The 19,237-nt window shown below is 36.1% G+C and overlaps 3 protein-coding genes across 6 annotated transcripts; all 3 read right to left on the reverse strand.

Annotated features, from left to right (window-relative positions):
- Positions 1 to 247: 247 nt before the first annotated feature.
- Positions 248 to 2,926, reverse strand: LOC111277823 (superoxide dismutase [Cu-Zn] 2). Of its 2 annotated transcripts, none has more exons than XM_022864239.2 (8): positions 2,878 to 2,926; positions 1,992 to 2,080; positions 1,812 to 1,913; positions 1,549 to 1,644; positions 1,341 to 1,372; positions 1,146 to 1,221; positions 679 to 732; positions 248 to 469 (listed from the first exon to the last, which is right to left on the reverse strand). In XM_022864239.2, the coding sequence occupies exons 2-8, from the start codon at positions 2,065 to 2,067 to the stop codon at positions 447 to 449; spliced, it is 459 nt and encodes a 152-aa protein (XP_022719974.2). In that variant the 5' UTR covers positions 2,068 to 2,080; positions 2,878 to 2,926; the 3' UTR covers positions 248 to 446. The 2 variants fall into 2 exon arrangements, with proteins under 2 accessions (XP_022719974.2, XP_022719973.2); XM_022864238.2 differs by having other exon boundaries at positions 2,868 to 2,926.
- A 495-nt stretch (positions 2,927 to 3,421) lies between these two features.
- On the reverse strand, positions 3,422 to 12,916 carry LOC111277065 (fas-binding factor-like protein). Of its 3 annotated transcripts, none has more exons than XR_016343641.1 (23): positions 12,739 to 12,907; positions 12,312 to 12,637; positions 11,848 to 11,994; positions 11,444 to 11,578; positions 11,026 to 11,160; positions 10,119 to 10,265; positions 9,769 to 9,927; positions 9,261 to 9,658; positions 8,631 to 8,709; positions 8,337 to 8,378; positions 7,917 to 7,979; positions 7,751 to 7,800; positions 7,638 to 7,665; positions 6,982 to 7,056; positions 6,755 to 6,865; positions 6,607 to 6,667; positions 6,240 to 6,353; positions 5,887 to 6,008; positions 5,589 to 5,645; positions 5,345 to 5,386; positions 5,091 to 5,131; positions 4,109 to 4,235; positions 3,422 to 3,716 (listed from the first exon to the last, which is right to left on the reverse strand). XR_016343641.1 is itself a non-coding variant. In XM_089763930.1 (23 exons), exons 2-23 carry the CDS (start codon positions 12,630 to 12,632, stop codon positions 3,598 to 3,600), a joined length of 2,577 nt encoding a protein of 858 aa, XP_089620056.1. In that variant the 5' UTR covers positions 12,633 to 12,637; positions 12,739 to 12,916; the 3' UTR covers positions 3,422 to 3,597. The 3 variants fall into 3 exon arrangements, 1 of the variants encoding a protein (XP_089620056.1); XM_089763930.1 differs by having other exon boundaries at positions 5,589 to 5,649; positions 12,739 to 12,916; XR_016343642.1 differs by lacking the exon at positions 3,422 to 3,716 and having other exon boundaries at positions 4,181 to 4,235; positions 5,589 to 5,649; positions 5,913 to 6,008.
- Positions 12,917 to 13,957: 1,041 nt separating this feature from the next.
- On the reverse strand, positions 13,958 to 17,673 carry LOC111277057 (leucine--tRNA ligase, cytoplasmic-like). Its single transcript, XM_022863197.2, has 2 exons — positions 17,508 to 17,673; positions 13,958 to 17,411 (listed from the first exon to the last, which is right to left on the reverse strand). Exon 2 carries the CDS (start codon positions 17,390 to 17,392, stop codon positions 14,129 to 14,131), a length of 3,264 nt encoding a protein of 1,087 aa, XP_022718932.2. The 5' UTR covers positions 17,393 to 17,411; positions 17,508 to 17,673; the 3' UTR covers positions 13,958 to 14,128.
- Positions 17,674 to 19,237: the final 1,564 nt, after the last annotated feature.

A 19,237-nucleotide genomic window follows, 5' to 3' on the forward strand; every position in this document is an offset into this window, starting at 1 on the left:
TCATCGCCCCAGGGTGATATAAAGTCGTTGACCAGACATATATTCACAATTACGTACCAAAGAAAAACTTGAAAAGTTGAACTAATCTCAAGAACATCACCACAGTAGAGGCGTAAACACGCATGCTTTTTCTTCAGTGTCAGGTCAGGCTTTAGATTATAAAGATAGCTTCATGCAAAATCAACCTATTACGTAAAAATGGCTTTGAGGCAATTTTCCAGAAGGACAAAAAACAAAGTATGGGATCTCAGCAAAAGAAGCTACTACGTTAAATTTCAAAACCCGCCATTAAGAGAGCACTCTTTTAAGTCTCAAAACAAACACAACAACAAAAGTACACAAGATTCTTTTTTACTTTTATTCAAAAAGTTTGTAGTTCACATAAAGAGTTTACTCTCAAGGCCATTGCATCTCCAAACGCATGAATTATTCTGGTCATTGAGATTTCAGCCTTGCAGACCAATAATACCTACAAAAGTAACAACAATAATAATAATAAACAATAATAGATCAGGCAATTAAGAGGAGAAAAAGAAAATTATTGATGAGATAATTCATAGAACTGTCTCTATAAAACATAGAAAATAATCACGATTTGACATGCACAATCTCAACACAATGATGGATGTCAAATAATAAAGAAAGTTTCTTCAAATGTGATCAAGATATGTAACTTACCACAAGCTACTCTGCCACCAGCATTTCCAGTGGTCTTGCTAAGCTCATGCCCCCCTGCAAAAATCAATAGCAGTGGCATAAAATGTCTATACTGCTGGATACATAAATTAGCAACTAAAATGGAGTAACCAGTAAAAGATCAATTTGAATAGAGAATAAACTTGACAATGCCCCTAATATCCAAATCCATTTCATGGTTCTCGGTGGATACTTATGTAAGCTTTAGGACAAGCATCTAATTAACTCACTAACATCAATGACTAGGCTAATCTCCAAAGACAAGTATCAGCATAAGGGTATATTAGTATTTCTAATTTAATTTTCCTTCTAGCCAGGAAGAAAAGATCATGGGGAGGGAGACTATTTCAGAAAGTTCACCACTTATTAACTAGCATCCCTAGCATATGCAAGACTATAAAAGAAGTAAACAACTAAAACAGACTCAAAATTTTGAACTATTATATTACCCTTGCCAAGATCATCAGGATCCGCATGGACAACAACAGCTCTTCCAATAATTGAGTGTGGCCCAGTGAGAGGAATCTACCAAAGTATAGAACAACAGCTTTCAGAAATGAGCTTAAGTTGATCACAGGTAAGACCACTAGCATAAGAGAAGAAATCAAATCTAAGCAAAGAGGAAAAAGGAGTTGAACAAAAACCTGTTTGTCAATGATAGAGAAACTCACACAGCCTGAAGCACTCAAATAAAATTAACAGTGTCAACATTACAAGAAATATGAACACCAAGAACATATAACCGAAAAAGTTGAAACAAGACAAAGAAAAGAAAACAAATATAAAGAATTTTCAAACTGCTAGTAATGTTCTAAAAGCTTATGGTCATTGACAGAAAGAAAATATCCATACCATCATCACCGACAGTGACATTTCCTAGATCACCAGCATGGCGATTCTCATCATCTGGGGCACCATGCTCTTTGCCAACAGGATTAAAGTGGGGTCCTGCAAACAGATTAATCACAAGGTCAAACACCCCCCCGCCCCCCAAAAAAAAAAAAAATTCAGAAGATGAAAGATATAAAATAAGCCAACTTCCTGTCATTAATTTTCTTTTTTCCTTCCACTCAAAACAAAAAGGAAAAAAAGAATCCAACTTTCAAGCTTTTAACCTGTTGACATGCAACCATTTGTCGTGTCCCCCAGGGCATGAACATGGAAGCCATGGAGTCCAGGCTTAAGACCAGAAAGGTTCCCAGTCACAGTAGTTGGACCTAAAATGGGCAGATAAGATTAGATAACTTTGACAAGAAACACAGAAACTAAGAGGTCTTATCAGAGTTGTAATTTACCATCTCCCTCTTGGGTGAAGAATACGGTTCCACTGACACCTTCACTGCTGCTAAGGACGGCAACGGCCTTCACCATTTTTCGATGTGATCTATACTACACAATGTTAGATATGCCAGAAAATAATTTTCCCTATATGAAAAACATCTTTGATAGCACATTAATGACGAAGAAAAAAGGCTCAAAAAATAATTCTGATAGGTTATATAAATTCAAAAGTTAGTTCCCATTTCACCACATCATCAATAAATTTAAACCCTTACTAATAAATGCTACAAATTAGAGATTAATTGCGCACCAAATATAAACTCGTTAAAATTGTCAAATATATATAAAACATACATCTAAAAATCTCACTAACAGTGCCCTACACTCAACCAACCACTAGAGAAATTCAAGGAGTTATCTAAAATAAAATTACAAAAGCTAAATCTTCACCAAATATGATAATTTCTCCCAACTAAAAAGGGATTATGTTCATGCACTATCTTTAAATCATATAACAGCAAACAAAATTGAAAAGAAAATCTATAATTTTAGGAAAAAAAAAAAAGAAAATTCAGCGACCTTATTCAGCACAGAATCGTCTTCAATATATACTCTTTTTTTAAATTACCATTTTTTTTTTAACTTTCTTCAATCATAAAAAAGGATTCATAGCCATCAAAATCAAGCTTATCTTACACAATAAAAATAATGAAAAGAATCCAGCAAGCCAGCAAAATCTAGTTAAAAAAAAAAAAGAATTCTGGCGCAGATCTTAAATAAAAGCCGAAGAACAAGCAAAATCAAGCTATAGATACAGAGAAATGAATCAGATCAGAACTTTTAAAGCCCTTAAAAATTGAATGGGAATTGTAAAGTAAAATGAAGATAACCTCAGCGCACCCCTTTACAGTTCACAGTACATAAAAGGAAAACAACAAAAGACGAGAGTGAGAAATGAGTGTTGTTTGGGAATTTAATATCGAAAACGGTAGGAATCGGCGAGGCAGACTTCTAGATTTTACGTCCACCTACCCATTTGAGGGTATAATGGTAATTGCGCTATGAAAATAAAAAATCTTTTACTGATGACTTGTTCAACTATCAAATCAAATTCCTCCATTTGCTTTTCTATTTAACCTAAAAGTTTTATATTTTTATATTAAATTTTTTAATCTTTTGAACGGCCATTTATTACAAAATGGTTAGTATAATTTCAATGGTTTTTTTATTTTCTTTTTCAAATAATAAATGGTTAATATTTTTAAGAAAAACTTTAAAAAAATCTTAACAATTGTTTTCAAACATCTCTATTTTTAAAATATATAAAATTTCTTCCAATAATTTCATTATTTTTTAAAAAATATTTTTATAACTTTCGAAACTTTCTCCCAATAACGTAATTATCTCCCAATGAAATTTATAGCCAGAGAAAAAAAACAATAAATAAAGACAAATGAAGAATCTTCTTTCTGAGTCTTACATTTTCAAGAGTGCAAATATTACAAAATTTTTTGCAGTAACTCTCAATATATCACTATAGACGATGCCTCCTCAAAGAAAGGTTCTGGCCATGTAATGAATGAAAGAAAAATTTCCAGCAATAGTTACGAAACTTTTGTGTCAGAAATTTGTCTCAATATGCAGCCTGGTGGTGGAACCAAGCTCCAATCCTTGCCTTGATGTCCTCCATAATTGGGACTCAAGGCCTAACTTCCTCAGCTCCATAAGGCCACGCTCAACTGTCACACAGCAGAAAGAACAATAGATTTTAAGCATTGTCAATTGGAATTGATCTAAAGTTAGCAGATAAGGTGTTTATTTCTTATGTTTTTGTCTAGTTTCCATGAAAACAGAAACTCAGCAAGCAAAACATGGTGAATATCATCAGCAAAGAGCAAGATGTAGGTCCTCGCTACCGGTCCCTCCAGGGGAAGTTGATAGGATTAAAAAAAAAAAAAGGATGATTCTATTAGGGCATATTTTTATGCGAGATCTGAAAGGTTTCTGTGTTTTTTCACCAAATGAGCTTCACTAAGAGCCACCATGATGAAGGGAGAAATATTCCCACTTGTCAAAGTTTCCATAACATGCTATGCATAGGAAGAAAGGAAGATGAACAGAGAGCAAGTACCATCAACTGCATCCTGTGAAGTGGAGAGACGTGAGCTGCGGTTGATCCATGACTGTAAACGTTCTTCTGCAATGTCAGGTTCCACTCCATGGTTCATTGCCCTCCTCCAGAAATAAATTAGCCAAGACTGCACAAGCATAAGCAATAAGAAATAGCTCAATGAAGATTCTTGATGCTTGCTAGGAAAAAAAATGTCACATTCAAATTAGTTTTCACCACACCAACGATTTCATGAAATTTGTCGGCTCTTAATGCATTTCCCACAAGTTAAAAATCCACTTGATTTTGTTTTCTTTTTTCAGAACCATATAAGTAGGTATCTAGATGTATATAACCTATATAACACATGTTTTCTTTCTTTGAACAGTAAAATTGAAACAATTCAACTTATAGATAGCAACAGATTCAAGCTGCCCAATCTGTACTAATCTTTTATCAATGCCGTTTTTCGATGCCAAACCTTTTCAAGCCTGAAAGTGGGCATGAGAAAAAAATACTGCCAGTTGCAGAACAAACTTCCCCATTGGATAAATCAACGGCCAAAATGCTCTATCACCAGTAATCTAACGCAAAGGTCTAGTCAAAACACAAAACTTGATCAAGCAGACTACTGGTAGATGTAGAACTTCAAGTGCCTCACCATGCCTTTGAAATTTCACAACCTTCAAGTCTGCCTCATGCTATATGTACAAGATCCATCAACACCAAAGTTATTCTACATTTTTAAAATATAAAAAGAGACTTGTTTTCTCACAATGTTATTACTTTCCCTAAATCATAAGAGTGTGAAGTACTTTATCCAAGACCATACTCCTAGGGAGAAGACTAGCTGAAGATTTCTTGTGACTAATCGCTTTTAAAATGCTTGCAATGAAGATAAACTTGAACATGAGAGCCAAGAGAAAAAAATAATTAGCTTCGAGCCTTAACAACATTATAATTTTTCTTAGCAAAAGAAGTTAGTATAAAGGAAACATCATACCTGCTTAAAACGAACATCTTCAGACTCCTCTTGGCTCAATTCTGAAAGAAAATTTCCTTTATTTCAGTGCTTTTGTTTTTGCTTGGTTTAGGAATAGTTATTAGATCCAAAACCCAATTACCATAAACGGGAGTAAACAGAATACAGGGATAGATGCATAACAAACACTTCCATTCACTTAAGCAAGCACATTACTGAGCTTAAGACGAAAAAAGGTTTATATTAATCAGTACTAGGAATTGAGATTAACTTACCAAATGCCTCAAATTGACCCTCAGTTGGTAGTTTCACCTCATCTGCAAACATGATAACAGTAAAAAGGAAAAAATTGTCAAGCAACCGACACATCTTCTGCATTTTAAAGCATGCCACTCATGCACAACTTTGCATTGACAATGAAATATCAATTCTAAAGATGTTATTACATGCCAATAGAATGGCAGATTCTCCCTTTATTAATAGATGTCATGTTGTTCGAAAAGGAAAGAAAAATAATACCAGTTTTTAGCAAATTCTGGCGTCGATTTTTAGCCATTGCAAATGCAACTGCATCCTCTACCTTCAGAAAAGATAAATTATTTAAAAGAACCACCAAATACAGGGGAAAATATTCTTTAAGACTGCAAGCAAACTGACCATGTCATGTGATATTATCATTAAATTGATAAAAAATAATAATAAGAAAGTGCATAAGAAGGAAGATAGCATGTGCTATTACATCATAACTCTATGATAATGATGATAAGTGAGAAGAAAGATGATATCACAACTGCAAACACAAGGATACGGCAGAAACCTTAAATAAAGCCAGTTCCCTTAGACCTTTCTCAACTAAAAGCATGCTTTCAACATTTCTCTCTCCAGATAGTGCACCAAAGTCTTGCAGGACCTTTTCTCTTTCTTCTAAATCATTGTTCGCTGTTCAATATGGAGATAAGACAACAAAGGATTAAGCAAAACTGAGACATTTAGTTTTCTCTCCACTAAGAGAGAGAGAGAGAGAGAGAGAGAGAGAATTTGAGACTCTAAGAAGCATAAAAACAAATGGAAAAGATCATCGAAATATTCATTTTCCAATCCTATCAAAGGTCAGATGGAATATATGGGGAAGTGGATGAATTAAAGCATGCATATCAAATGAAATCTTACATGAAGATTCCTCCTCTTTGGCTCTTTGCCCAGCAGCTAATACTATTTCAACGGGAAGAGGAGCAAATGATGACCAATATTCATGTTTTGCCCCAGCTATCTCTGCCTGAATACCTGCAAAAGGTCATGTCCTTGAGAAATCTAAGCAGCTTCATACAAAATGTACAAAGACAGAATTATGGGTTTGCACATTAAAGAAACTGACTGCAGTTGCAACTTTAATTACTCTCAGGATCACCTAACCATTTATATTGGAACGCAGTGCTTTAACTTTTATGGTGATTATAGAGGCAACTGTTTATCCAATACAGCAGCATCAACTCAAAAACAATCAGGAATTTCACGTATTTAAATATCAACACTTTACCATGTTCCACACATAAACTCCAATAACGAGCAAGCCAGCATCTCTTTAAAACAACCTCTTCCTAAGATGAAAACTGCAGATTACGTAACTATGACATAAAGGAGTAAACTGACAAAATGATTTCTGCAAGATTAGAAATAAAGTCAACCATCTCTTCCTCAGTCAGCATCATCCTTTGAGTTACTGTTTGCAGAGATTTGATTTCACACTCCGCTTCATGGAGCTTATCTAAGGCAGATGTTGCTTCATCTCTGGCAATCTAGCTCGTAATTATAGAACAGAGAAAATTAAGTTAAGCAAGAACATTTCCCCCTTTTTAAGAATGGTAAAATTTAAAAAAAAAGCCAGAGCATACAACATAAAATTTCAAAATACCTCAGCCTCTGTCCGAAGAGAAGCAATCTGTTCGGGTATACCACCATGAGTTTGCGTTGCAGCTCTTAAAGCAGCCTGCAAGAAGAACAATGTCATATGCTACTCAGCTGCAGTTCATAAACCATGTCCAGACTAAAATGTAAAAGTAAAAGAATTAAAGTAGCACAATGATTTTTGCAAAAAGAAGTCAGTTATAAGCAACAAAGCAGGACTAGATAGATCTACAAAAGCAATGAAACTGTTGAAGGTGTTAAGAATGAATAAAGCATGACCTCTGGCAATCCTTCCTACAGATCTAAAGCAAACACCAACTTCTGTGCTTAGTGTCTATTGACTGTTGAGTCGGCATTTATTTTTACATATCAGATTCTCATTTTAAAATTTATGCTAAAAATTTCATGCACATGCCTGCTTCAGGTGTATATAATAAACCTATCTATGCATGAAAGCAGTACCATCTCACAAAGAGAGATGCATAAAAAGATGCAGAAATAAGCATAAATAAACTCAGTAAACACACACTTACAAGACAAAAGAATGTCTTTTAAGGCTCATAGTTATCGAGTATTATGTAATTTTCCATGCATAATGAGACTGATAACACATGCAGATTAGTTTGAGACAAGAAAAGAGTGGCACTCTTTAGAAGTACAAACCTCCCTTTCCTGCAGGGCTGCCTCCTTTCTGAAGAGGAAGACAAATAGCGCATAAGAAAAAGGAAAAATAAATCACAATATAACATTAAATTCTTGTAAGCCATAAAACTTGCCTGCTTAAAAGACGTGCTTCTAAAGTTACACCTTCTCCAAGATTAGCAATCTATATTGAACATGTTATGAATCAAGTAAACAAATACATAATTTTGCTTGCTGGAGCGGTATAAAGTTCATTTACATTTCTCTTGTTTAGTTTTCTTTAAACTGAGAAAAGTTCACCTGTTTCTCAAGCTGCTGAGCTCTTGCTTCTGCTTCCTCACACCTCTCCTCTGCAAGTTGAAGCTGGGAAGGCAAATATCATGATGGAGCACCAAAAATAACAGTATATGACTATTATTAACATTTTCCGTAGGCCAAAGCACTTAGTTGGCTAACCTAATTACATCAGAGTTTTTGGGAGAAAATGGTGTTGCAAAAGTTATATCCAAATGCCAGTATTCAGATAGATTATGCCCATTCATTTGAAGATAACTGTTGCAACAATTTAGGATATTGGCTCAGTGCTTGAAGATGATGGAGAGCCAAATTGATATGCATGAATACAATATCATTTTCCAAATAAAACTTTTCATACAACTTTACTAGATACAACAATAGAACAAGTTACATAACAAAGAAGAAAAAAGTTGCTGGAATCACCTTTTCAATTAAACTTTCATTTTCATCCTGTAGCATATCAAGCTGCCATGAAATTCACACCACATTACTGGAAGATAAAAATAAACATTTTCCTAAGCTTCTTCATGTGTTTGATCACATAGACTGAAATTTGAAGTGTTCAGACTTGAACAAATTAATTAGGTTTTTGAAAAAGAAGATATGATGACCTATACACCTGCTTTCAAATAATTCCTTAGAACAAAAAAGAAAAAAATAAAATTGCAACTAATATATGCTAGAAGGAAACACATATTTAGCTTAACGTGACTGTACCTCATCTTGTAAAGCAGAAGTAGACTGCTGTCTTTCCCTATCTTTCAAGCTGCTCATACTCCCAAAATCTGAAGACAATCTGCTTACACTATAAATTTTAGAGCACTATAGATGAAACAAAGAAAGAACCTAAACCAGTGCAATGGGCATTTTACATGATCCCAGGATCTTGAGACCTTAACATTATTAATTGAGAAAAACGCATGATGGTGATGGGCTTAAATACTTCCAGGGGAGGGCATTATGCATTCTTGAATACTGGAAGAGCAGCAACAAAGCCTTTCTTACTGTAGAGATGAAAACATAAGGACCGGAATTACTCATATATATCTATTATCTTGTGACTATGTTATATAAGAATGTTCTTAATGTTGTTTAAAATTATGACACTCAATCGCTTCTAAATCACGAATCAGAGAAGTTGCTCCATTTGATGGCAGATTTCCTCATTCTCTTTCTAATATATCTAAAACTTCAAAGACCAAGTTAAAAGGGAAAATTCACATTATATGTATAAAACTAACAAAAAAAAATAAGGGTGACGAAAGAAAAAAGTTGGAGGGGATTACGATATGGATGATAACTTCATCCTTCAAACTGAAATCACACCAGCTTAGAGCTATAATATACCGTTTATCTCTCCGATTATCAGTTGAAGCCTCTGTTGAACTAACAGATGAGGTTGGCTTCAGTGGCATAGGCACTGTATGAGGTATCACAGGAACCGCCTTGACTCCTAAATGTTGGCGACCTGATGCTGTGGAACGAGCAGATAAAGGTTGCTCTATGGATCTGGTTAATGGAGATAACCGGCCAGCAGTTGGCTGTTCTGCAGAACTCTGCAGAGATGGTTGTCCGCCTGAAATAGAATAAGGAGACATGGGTTGCTCCACAGAGCTGATAGAGTGAGATGGTTGGCCACTTGAATAAGATGATAATGGTTGCTCCATATTGTTGACAGATAGAGAGGTTTGACTGCCTGGTGTGGAATGTGTAGATGGTGGTTGATCCTGATTGATATGAACTGACTAATAGCAAATTTAAAGTTACAAGTAAGAATTACATTCGTAAGTAATATAAGCATTAAACAAACAAAAAATTTAGATAACTGAGCATACTCAGTTAACAGACAAATTACCGAGGGAGAAGATGAACGTATTGCTTTTCCACAAGCAAGTCCAATGGTTGCCGTGCCACTCGCTGAACTATTATTATTTGCAAGGTCATCCACATCATTGTCCTCATCACCTGGTTGCTGTGCTACTTGTTGCACAGGCCTTTGAGCCATAGTTTTGGCCTGTGTTTACAAATGGAAGTCCATATAAGAATGCATTTCTCAGTAGCATAAAACTCCAGCATTAACCGTAAATCTTTTCCTTAAACTCACATCATAACTTGTCTGCTCAAGCTCATGCTTCTTCTCTCACATTAGCATGACAAGCAAGAAATTAGCTAAAACAAATTCATAATAGGAAATCACATAATTACCATAGAAGGGCGTGACTGCATTGCCCTACCACGAGCAATACCAATGCTTGCTCTGCCACTAACTAAAAGATCATCCTCATCATCGCCCTTATCAGATGCTTTCCGTGTAGTAACTTGTGGCAGCCGCTTCTGAGTTATGTTTTTAGTCTGCAAAATTATACAGTGCAAGGCCACCGAGAACATATTTGTTGGTAGCATCAGGCTTTTGCATGTAATGTGTAAGTCACAGAAGTTACAAACTAACGATTAGACATCTATGAATTATCTTATTCAACAAATTCCTTTGCAACTTAATATTAAACTTTCTTCCCTAAACACATTTCAAGCAGCAACCCAATTATAAACAACAATATGTTCAAATCACCAAATTTGTACTGATAAGAAAATCAAATAAGTAATTTTGCACGCAAGACCCATATGGTTACCAAACAACTAGTCAACTGAATAATACACTTCTCTTTTTAATAAGTAATAATGCATTAAGGAATATTCCGAGTCCTTAAAGACTAAATCAGTCAATTACTGATTTCCAGTGCTCAAGCATGCATGAACAGGTCACTCAATTATTAGCTTATGACTTACCTTGTTCACACTCTCACGTTCCATTTCATACCGTGTTGACAAAATGTTACATTTATCAGAGACAGCTCAAGCCAAGCTTATAAAAACACAGTACTTTCATAGCTCCAAAAGTTAAAATGACAAAAAGATAAATTTAAAATTTTAAGTCTGAAACTTAAACAACTTGAGCAATTTTAGACAAAACCTATCATATGTCCAGAGAATTTAAAATTTGTTATAAATGTAGCTCAAACTAAGAATTTAACTTGTCTAATTGCATTCATTTTCTTTCCCTGAGGCTCACTAGACAAACATGTCTATCTAAATCAGATAATCATATAATTACCGCAGGAGAGCGTGACTGCATAGCCCTTCCACCTGCGAGCCCTATGCTTGAGGTACCAGTCACTAAAAGGTCATCATCATCATTGTCCTCATCAGATGGTTGTTGTGGTGCTCGCCTTTGAGCTATGTTTTTGTTCTGGGTTTTACAAGATAAGTTGCAGTAAGAACATATTTATTTGCAATGTAAAACCAGCTAGCATGCTAACATGAACAAGCTTTAGAGCAGCATAAGAGAGTTTGAAATACATTACAATGCATGACAAATTCATAATACAGTTAATAGTGGTCAAAAAAATCTTTTATAGAGAAGTGTTATTTTAACTTGTCAAATGGAATTTATTGAACTACAAGTTTGTGCGTCTCACTTTGACACACATGCAGCTGGTATAGCTAAAACCAAATTTGTGTTAGATAATTACTGCAGGAGACTGTGACCGCATTCCCCTTCCACCAGCGAGACCTATGCTAGCTGTGCCACTGACTAAAAGTCCATCCTCATCAGCTGGTTGTTGTGTCATCACTACTGGAGCTCGCCTTTGAGGCATGTTTTTGTGCTGGATTTTACAATGCAAGTCCAAGTAAGAATAAATTGACTTGCAATGTCATAAGTCATAACTCTACCACATGCAACCATGAACAAATTTAGAGTTTAGAGCAGCATAAGAGAATTTAATACTTGATTGAGTCATGATCATAGCTAAGGAAAGTGTCTTTTAACTTGCCTAATTCAACTCACTCTTTTTTCTCTTACCTCTCACTTAACTAACATAGCATAGGTCAACCTAAACCAAATTCCTAGTATTAGATAATTCGATATAATTACCATAGGAGAGCGTGACTGCATTGCTCTTCCACCACCAAGCCCTATACTTGGCGTGCCAGTCACTAAAATGTCATCCTCATCATTGTCCTCATCAGCTAGTTGCTGTGTCATTGCCTGCGGAACTCGCCTTTGAGCCATGTTTTTGTTCTGGATTTTACAAAGTTAAACCCAGCTGGTAAGAAGTAAGAATTATTTATTTCCAATGCCAAGCTCTTGCATAGCAAAATAGTGTTGAAAATGCCCATTAAAGAAAAGTGCCTATGACAGAACTGATAATGGGGTAAGTTTAAAGAAAACATATAAAGATATTTTAATCCATTGTTTCACTTCTTAAACAGTTCATTATTCATACTGATATGAAACTTTAATCTCAAAATTAATGTAAAAATTGTCAAAACCATCATGTTTCGAACACATAATTGTATCCGACACCCTACTCCTGAGATCACGTAACATTAAATTACCATAGGAGAACGAGCACGAGTTGCTCTTCCACCAGCGAGTCCAATGCCTCCCGTGCCATTAATGTTATTATAATCAAGCTGGTCATCATCATCATCATCATCACCCTCCACGCTTTGCTGGTGTGCCATAACGGCCGCCAGCCTTTGCGCCGCCGCTTTCGTTTGCGCTTTCTTCATGTTCCCCATGCTTGCGTAGCTTGATCCCGACCGTCCGTGGCGGTGTATCGGCGACGATGATGTCAGTGGTGATGCCGGCGTCCCTGGCGTCTCCGAGTCCGCCGTGGTCTGATGTCTCTCGTATGCTAACTTCCTCCTATTCATATTGACTGCAATAAACAAATTGAAAGCAAAAAGAAAAAGAAAGATAAATCAATCCATATTAAAAGAAACAAATACAAAAAACTTAAGAGTTGAACTTAAAACTTACCAGGTTGATCAAAGAGAAGACTCTGTTTTTCAGTAAAAGGTAAGAAAAACAAGCATTGTTCCGTGACACAAAATGGAAAAGGATGAGAAAATGGTGATTAGTTTTCCACGAAAATGTGGGAAATTGGAATAGTTTACGGGGACGCATTTGAAGTGAAAAATGGTAAACCAAAGGATCCGATAATTAAGGCAAGAAAAGAGGAAGTTTTAACGGTCCATTATTTTTTCTTTTTCTAGAACTGAAAGATTTTCTTTTACATGTCAAATACGTTCCTGTGGGGTGAATGTCTAATTTCATTATATTGAAGAATATTTTTGCAATTACCTAAAGTAGTAGGGTTATACGCTTGTACTTACTCGTTCAATAAACACTTTTTTAATCAATATAACAATTGAAAGTGCATTTTTTTTTCATTTAACAACCTTATTTTTTCATATTTGATACTCCTTCCGTTTCATATTTTATGTTCTTATTTGTTTTTTGGAATTAAAAAAAAGAGAGATTTAACATGCATTCTTAACTTTAATTTTTTGTAAAATATATAATTCCTAGTTTTTAATACCAAAAAATAAAAATTTATGAAAAAAAAAGTTTTGGAATATAAAAAAATTAAGAATTTTAGGTTTTTAAAAAATATATGATTTTGAAAAAAAAATGAGATTGAAAGAGTAATGACAATACAATAGAATTCTTTTAATTCTTCTATAAAAAAAAATGAAATTCTTATAAAACCTTTTGTAGTGGTAGGAATGTTTAAGTAAAAATCATTTGTCTTAAGCTATGTTTTCCATGCACTACCATGTTAAATTCAAATGGTAACAAAACAAGAATTTTTTTACTCAATTTTTTTTATTAATGTTTTATTTGGATGACCAATAGAAAACGATTCCTAAAACATCATCATTAGAAACCGGATTGCGACAATGCAAGCACTGATCACTCAGTAAACTGAACTGGAAACCTGTTCTTTTTCTTGCTTTTGAAACACCATTGGTGTTTTTTCGTACAATTGCGAGCGATTAACAGTAAGAACCAGGTCAATAATGTTGGAATTTAAAAAAACAAATAGGAATGAATAAGCAAAACTGATAGAAAAAAAAATCTTTGACTTTAAAAGCAAAACAAAATAGGAAAAACACATAGGTTAGCAAAGACATATGTCACAACAGCATTTTGATGCAATATTTCTGGAAGACAGCAATAAAATGTTTTACCTGCATACAGTAATAAACTCAATTTTCATTTAAGCATAAGTGACCATTCGCTGTTCAACACCCAATTAAACACAGATGCAGAGAGAAAACACCAATTTAGAACGCCTAATACCAAATAGTCCAACATAAAAACATTTCCTCGATGTAACATAGCATGCTAAAATGACAAAGTTCCTTCACCTTGACAGGAAGATGGCAGTCGGATTTCCAGGGGATGGAGGATTCTGCTTTAGCAGGGATGCATGAGGACCAGCTTGAACATAAGCATCAGGATCAGTGGCCGACAAGACTTCTACCTCTTCAAGACCAAGTTGTCTTTTGATCAAGTCCAAGTTCTCCTTAAGGACCTGAATCTCTCCAAAGGGCAGCTTCAAATCCAGGACTTGGGCACCAATTTTAATAGCCTCATCCTTCTTGAACCTCAAAAATGGCATACAACGTTTCTGGATCTGTTTAAAGTCTGCTGCCTGACCAACAGTGCTCTCCTGCAATGCGTTCATTAGCTCCCCGTCTGATGCAAACGTATGGGTCTTGTTGTCGAACTTGCTTTGGAGAATCTGCAAACACTCTGCTTGCCATCCTTCAAATTGCTCATTCACAAAGATTAGGCCTTTTAACTTGTCCTCAGTTAGTGATGTAACTGGAGCACCTTTCTTATTAGCTTTCTTTGATCCCAAAATCTGCTTCTGGAGCAGCTTTCTCATCAACACAATGGAATCTTGCAAATACTTATTGGCACTCTTGAGTTGCAGATCTGGAGAATCTGCTGTGGGCCAGCCTACTTTCACCACAAAGCCATCCTTCTTCAAAAGCTCTCTCCAAACAAACTCCGCATAGTGAGGGCAGATTGGAGTGATAAGCCTAGTCTGCACATCCATAAACCGCCATACGAGATCATGGTTCATGCCCCCACTGCCACAAGAGAACCTATACTCATCCCTGGCAGCTTGAAGATCATAAAAGCCAGTCTTGAGAGCCTCCCGAAACATGTAATCCCTATAATTCTGCTCAGTCATTTTGACAGCAATGTTTATCTCATTTTCAAACACCCGATCAGCATAGGTAGATGGGGGACCTGTCCTCAAAGACGATTCTGCAGCCAGAATCTCTTCCATCCATGCAATCTCTTTTGTAAGCCGTAAGATTGCAGCATTGGCAGTCTCAAACACAAAGTTTGCATCATCTACACCATCCCCAGCATCAGCCAGAGAGAATCTTGTAGCATCAGCAGAGAATTCCTCAATTGCCTGATGCAGTGTCCTGAAATTTCCAGTAGACTTGGACATCTTCTCTGAATTAAGCATAATATGTCCATTGCACCTGAATCCACGAGGCCAGTGATCCTTGGACATGATTGCTGTGTGATTGTAGATGCAAAATGTTAAATGGTTCTGGATAAGGTCTTTTCCAGAAACTCTAAGATCAAATGGATACCAGTACTCAAACTCCTGCTTCATCTTGTTAAGAACAGAGGATGGGATATCAGAAGATTTGGGATACTGACCACCACAGAAGAGAAATTCCCAGACCTCATCAGTCATCTGGGCAGGTTTAACCAGATCAGCACTTTTTCCGTACATGTCCCCATTTTGTAAAAGATGAGCAACTGTGTAATAAGCCATGTAAATGGTTGAGTCGGATAATGACTCAACAAGGAATTCTGCATCCCAAGGAATGCGAGTCCCAAGCCCAAAGGATCGTGAGCAAGCCCATTGGTTCAGCCATCCTAAAGTATGTTCAAAGCCATGTCGTGTCTCGTCAGAGTATAGATTCATGTTGGATAAGCACTCCTCAGCTAGTTGTTTCCATTCTGGTTCCCCATATGTGATGTACCATTGATCTGTAAGAGCCACAACACACTCATCACCAGACCTTGACATAACCTTCTTCTCAGGCTCACTATAAATTATTGCCTGGCCCGTCTCAATCAGTTTGGTCCTTATCAGTGCCTTAGCTTCCTGGACTCTTCTTCCCGCATACTCTCCAACAGTCATGGTTCCCTCTGTAAAACCTCTCAAGTACACCAACCTCTTCGCCTCAGCAAGCTTTTCTTTATCATTCTGACTTTTGATTTTCAGATCCACACAAACTTTTTCAGCTGCCCTGTCTCCAAATTCTGGAATGTCAATGATGGGTATAATCTCAAATGGCAATACCCATTCATCCTTCACCCCAAACTTTTCCCGAAAAGCGGGTTTTGCTTTCAAATCATGTAAGGCCATATAGTCATCAGGAGCATCGCTAGGAACACTGGTCACGATCCCTGTACCTTTGTCCGTTAGAATTGTCATCATTGGAAGAGCATATATGATCTCATTAAATGAGAGAGGAGATTTTACAGGAAGACCAATCAGATCATAACCAGTCAGTTCAACCAAGCAAGTAGGTTTTTCAGGGACGCGGGAGAGCTTCTGATAAGCAAGGTTGAGTGCTGCTCTCTCAGTCAGAATAAATATCTCAGTTTCATTGATTTCAAAGGCTCCGTATTTCCCATTAGGCAAAACCCAGCAGTTTGTTTGCCCATACATGGTCTCAGGCCTCAATGTTGCAGCAGCCAAAAACACTTTTTTCCCTTCCAAAACACGCATTTTAGCTGGAAAAGGTGGCACCACTTCCATTTTAATAATAGTATACTCTTGAGGCTGAACTCCTTCACCAGTTGCCCTATCATGATCAGCACATGGCTGACCATCCAATGGAGAATATATACTATACCTCATATCTTTAACAATCTTACCCATCGATTTCAACTTCCTCATCTGCCACTTAACAAACGAATCAAAAAACGGATTCGTATCTGTGGTCACAAATGACCTTCTCCAATCACAACCTAATCCAAAAGCCTTGAGGTCTTGAACAGCCAATGGCGGAAAGAACTTCAACCATTCATACGGGTTCTGAAACTTTGATATCTCACCATCTGAAAGTCCAAAACTCCTCATAATTTCCCACTGAAACATCTGTCCACTAGATTTAGATGCCGCCTTAGACTTTTTACCTTTAAACTTATCAGGCGCCACATTGGCATCTTCATTTGGGTCAGATTCTTCTGTTGGGTTAGGTTCCTCATCTACTACCTCATGAGGAAAAATGGGTGGATCACCAAATTGTTTGATTTCCCTAGCAAGTTTATCAGCTGAAGCCTTGATTGGCATACCGGTACAGTGAAAAGCAAAAGGCAATAACACATTGGCACCTCTTAATCTATGATAAGCAGCAGCAAACTCGAGTTTCGAAAGCGAAAAGGCATGGCCCAGATGTAAAAAACCATTCATATAAGGAAAAGGAAAGTTCCCAAAGAATTTTTCACCTGGTTGAGGTGGTTTTTCATTAGGTTCAGCTTTAAACACATCTTTTTCTTCCCACCAAACTCTAACCTTTGACTCGATTTCCAGGAGTTTGTCTCTCCTGGCATAGCTCTTGCCTCCCTCTGTTGCCATCTCGTGAAACCAATGGAAACTGTTCAAAACCAAAACAAAATAAAATTCATGAAAATGAAACAGAAAGAAAACCAAAAAAAAAAAAAAATGGAAGAATCTTTGGAAAGGAAAGTGCCTGAGTTTATTGAGGAAGATGGTGTTGTGCCTACGAAGAATCTTTGCTGAGTTGCGACGGATACAGAGCAAATGAGTGGAGACAAAGGAGGATAAAGAGAAAAGAGGGAGACTGCGTTGAGTTTCAGTTCCAGTTACAGGGCTAGATTCTCATTGTTTGTTTTTACAGGTTTTTAGGGTTTTAATGATTATTAATTTTAAATTAAAAAGGCCTGCCCCAACTTTTTAACAGATCAAGAAGTAACCCAATTTCAACAACTTTTATTCAGGCTGAGAAAGAGAAGCCCAACTACGGGGGCAACTAACTGAACTGGACCAATCCCAATCTTTTGCTTAAGCCCAAACCCAAATTCGTGCCATTTTTCTATATTAAAATGCAGGAGGGGCAATTTTAAAAATGAGAAACTTTTTAGGTGTTAAATTGACAAAATTTTTATATAAGTATGATCAAATTGTAAAATAAATTTTATATTTGATATGTCCACACTGATTGTAATAATAATTTTCATATTTTACTTGACATGAAATAAATATAATATAAATATACAAATTATTATGTCTAGATTTAGTCTGCTGTCTAAACCAAAAAATCTAGTTGTTGTATAAAGATAGTTTCCCAACCTTAGATTTATGCCTATTGCTTTGGATCATCTGAAATTCTCGTTGCCATAATTAACCAAAATAAGGCCAAATGCTATGGCCCCAAAATTTGTTTCTCATCTCATTGAAATAGATAGTTGCCGACTAAGGGATCACTTTGTTGGCTTCCATTTGTTATCCTGGTCAGTCTGCACTTTTGAGCAATTTCATTCGTTCAAAACTAAGCAGGAATCTGCTATGCAAAAGTACAAATCTGGTATTACAACCAGACAAAACAAGATTACATAGGAAAAAACTAATGCACAAAGATTCTCCTTGATTCAGCTCCCAACTTTGGCCGCAGATGAATTTATAGGTTTGTTTTTGTAGTCATGGACAGACAATTAATTCTTGTCTGTCATTTTTATTTTCTTGTTTTGGTGAATACTAAATATAACTATTATTATTTGTCCTTCGGAAAACAAGGTCATTGTACCATAATATTAAGTGTAGCCAATTGGCAAAGCTAGAAACAAATACTAAGTAATTTCAGTATCTGTTCTCAAGAAGGAAGCTGATATCCCTTGATTGCAGGACGGCAGATTCTTTGGTGGTAAGGATAGAGTTGACTCCTGGAAATTTTCCTGGGAAAATTTACTTCAGTTTATAAAAGAAAATGGCAAAGCCTGCAATGAGATTCCAATAATCATGGACAATTGGCAAAGCCGGCATGTATATGTGATGGGGACTTTAGCTATGGAAACCTACTGCACATTTGATGTGAAGGTAAATCAATACTACTTTGAAAGCTAAAAATAGTAACTGAATAAAAGAGATTTAAAGGAAGAATATTTAACAATATATTTGATTGTTGTTTTTGTGCCAAAAGAGTTAAAAAAAAAAATGTGTCAATAGGGAAAGCGAAACTGATAGCAAATCACTTTGTAATAGCAAAGCCAAGTAAGGGCTCATTTCTTGCACTTGCAGAGGAAAATTAGACAAAAATCATGTTCTTCCATTACCCCTTTTCACTGGAATAGAAAAAAATTGAAGTATTACAACTGGTTTTCGTTGATTTCAAAAGTAGTAGGCTGGCTCACAATTAACCTTGGATGAACAATGAGTAAGGTTGGTTTATAGAATTCTCTCTAA

Source organism: Durio zibethinus, chromosome 7 (assembly GCF_047325235.1).
Source record: "Durio zibethinus cultivar Kanyao isolate XHJ-2024 chromosome 7, ASM4732523v1, whole genome shotgun sequence".
NCBI lineage: Eukaryota > Viridiplantae > Streptophyta > Magnoliopsida > Malvales > Malvaceae > Durio > Durio zibethinus.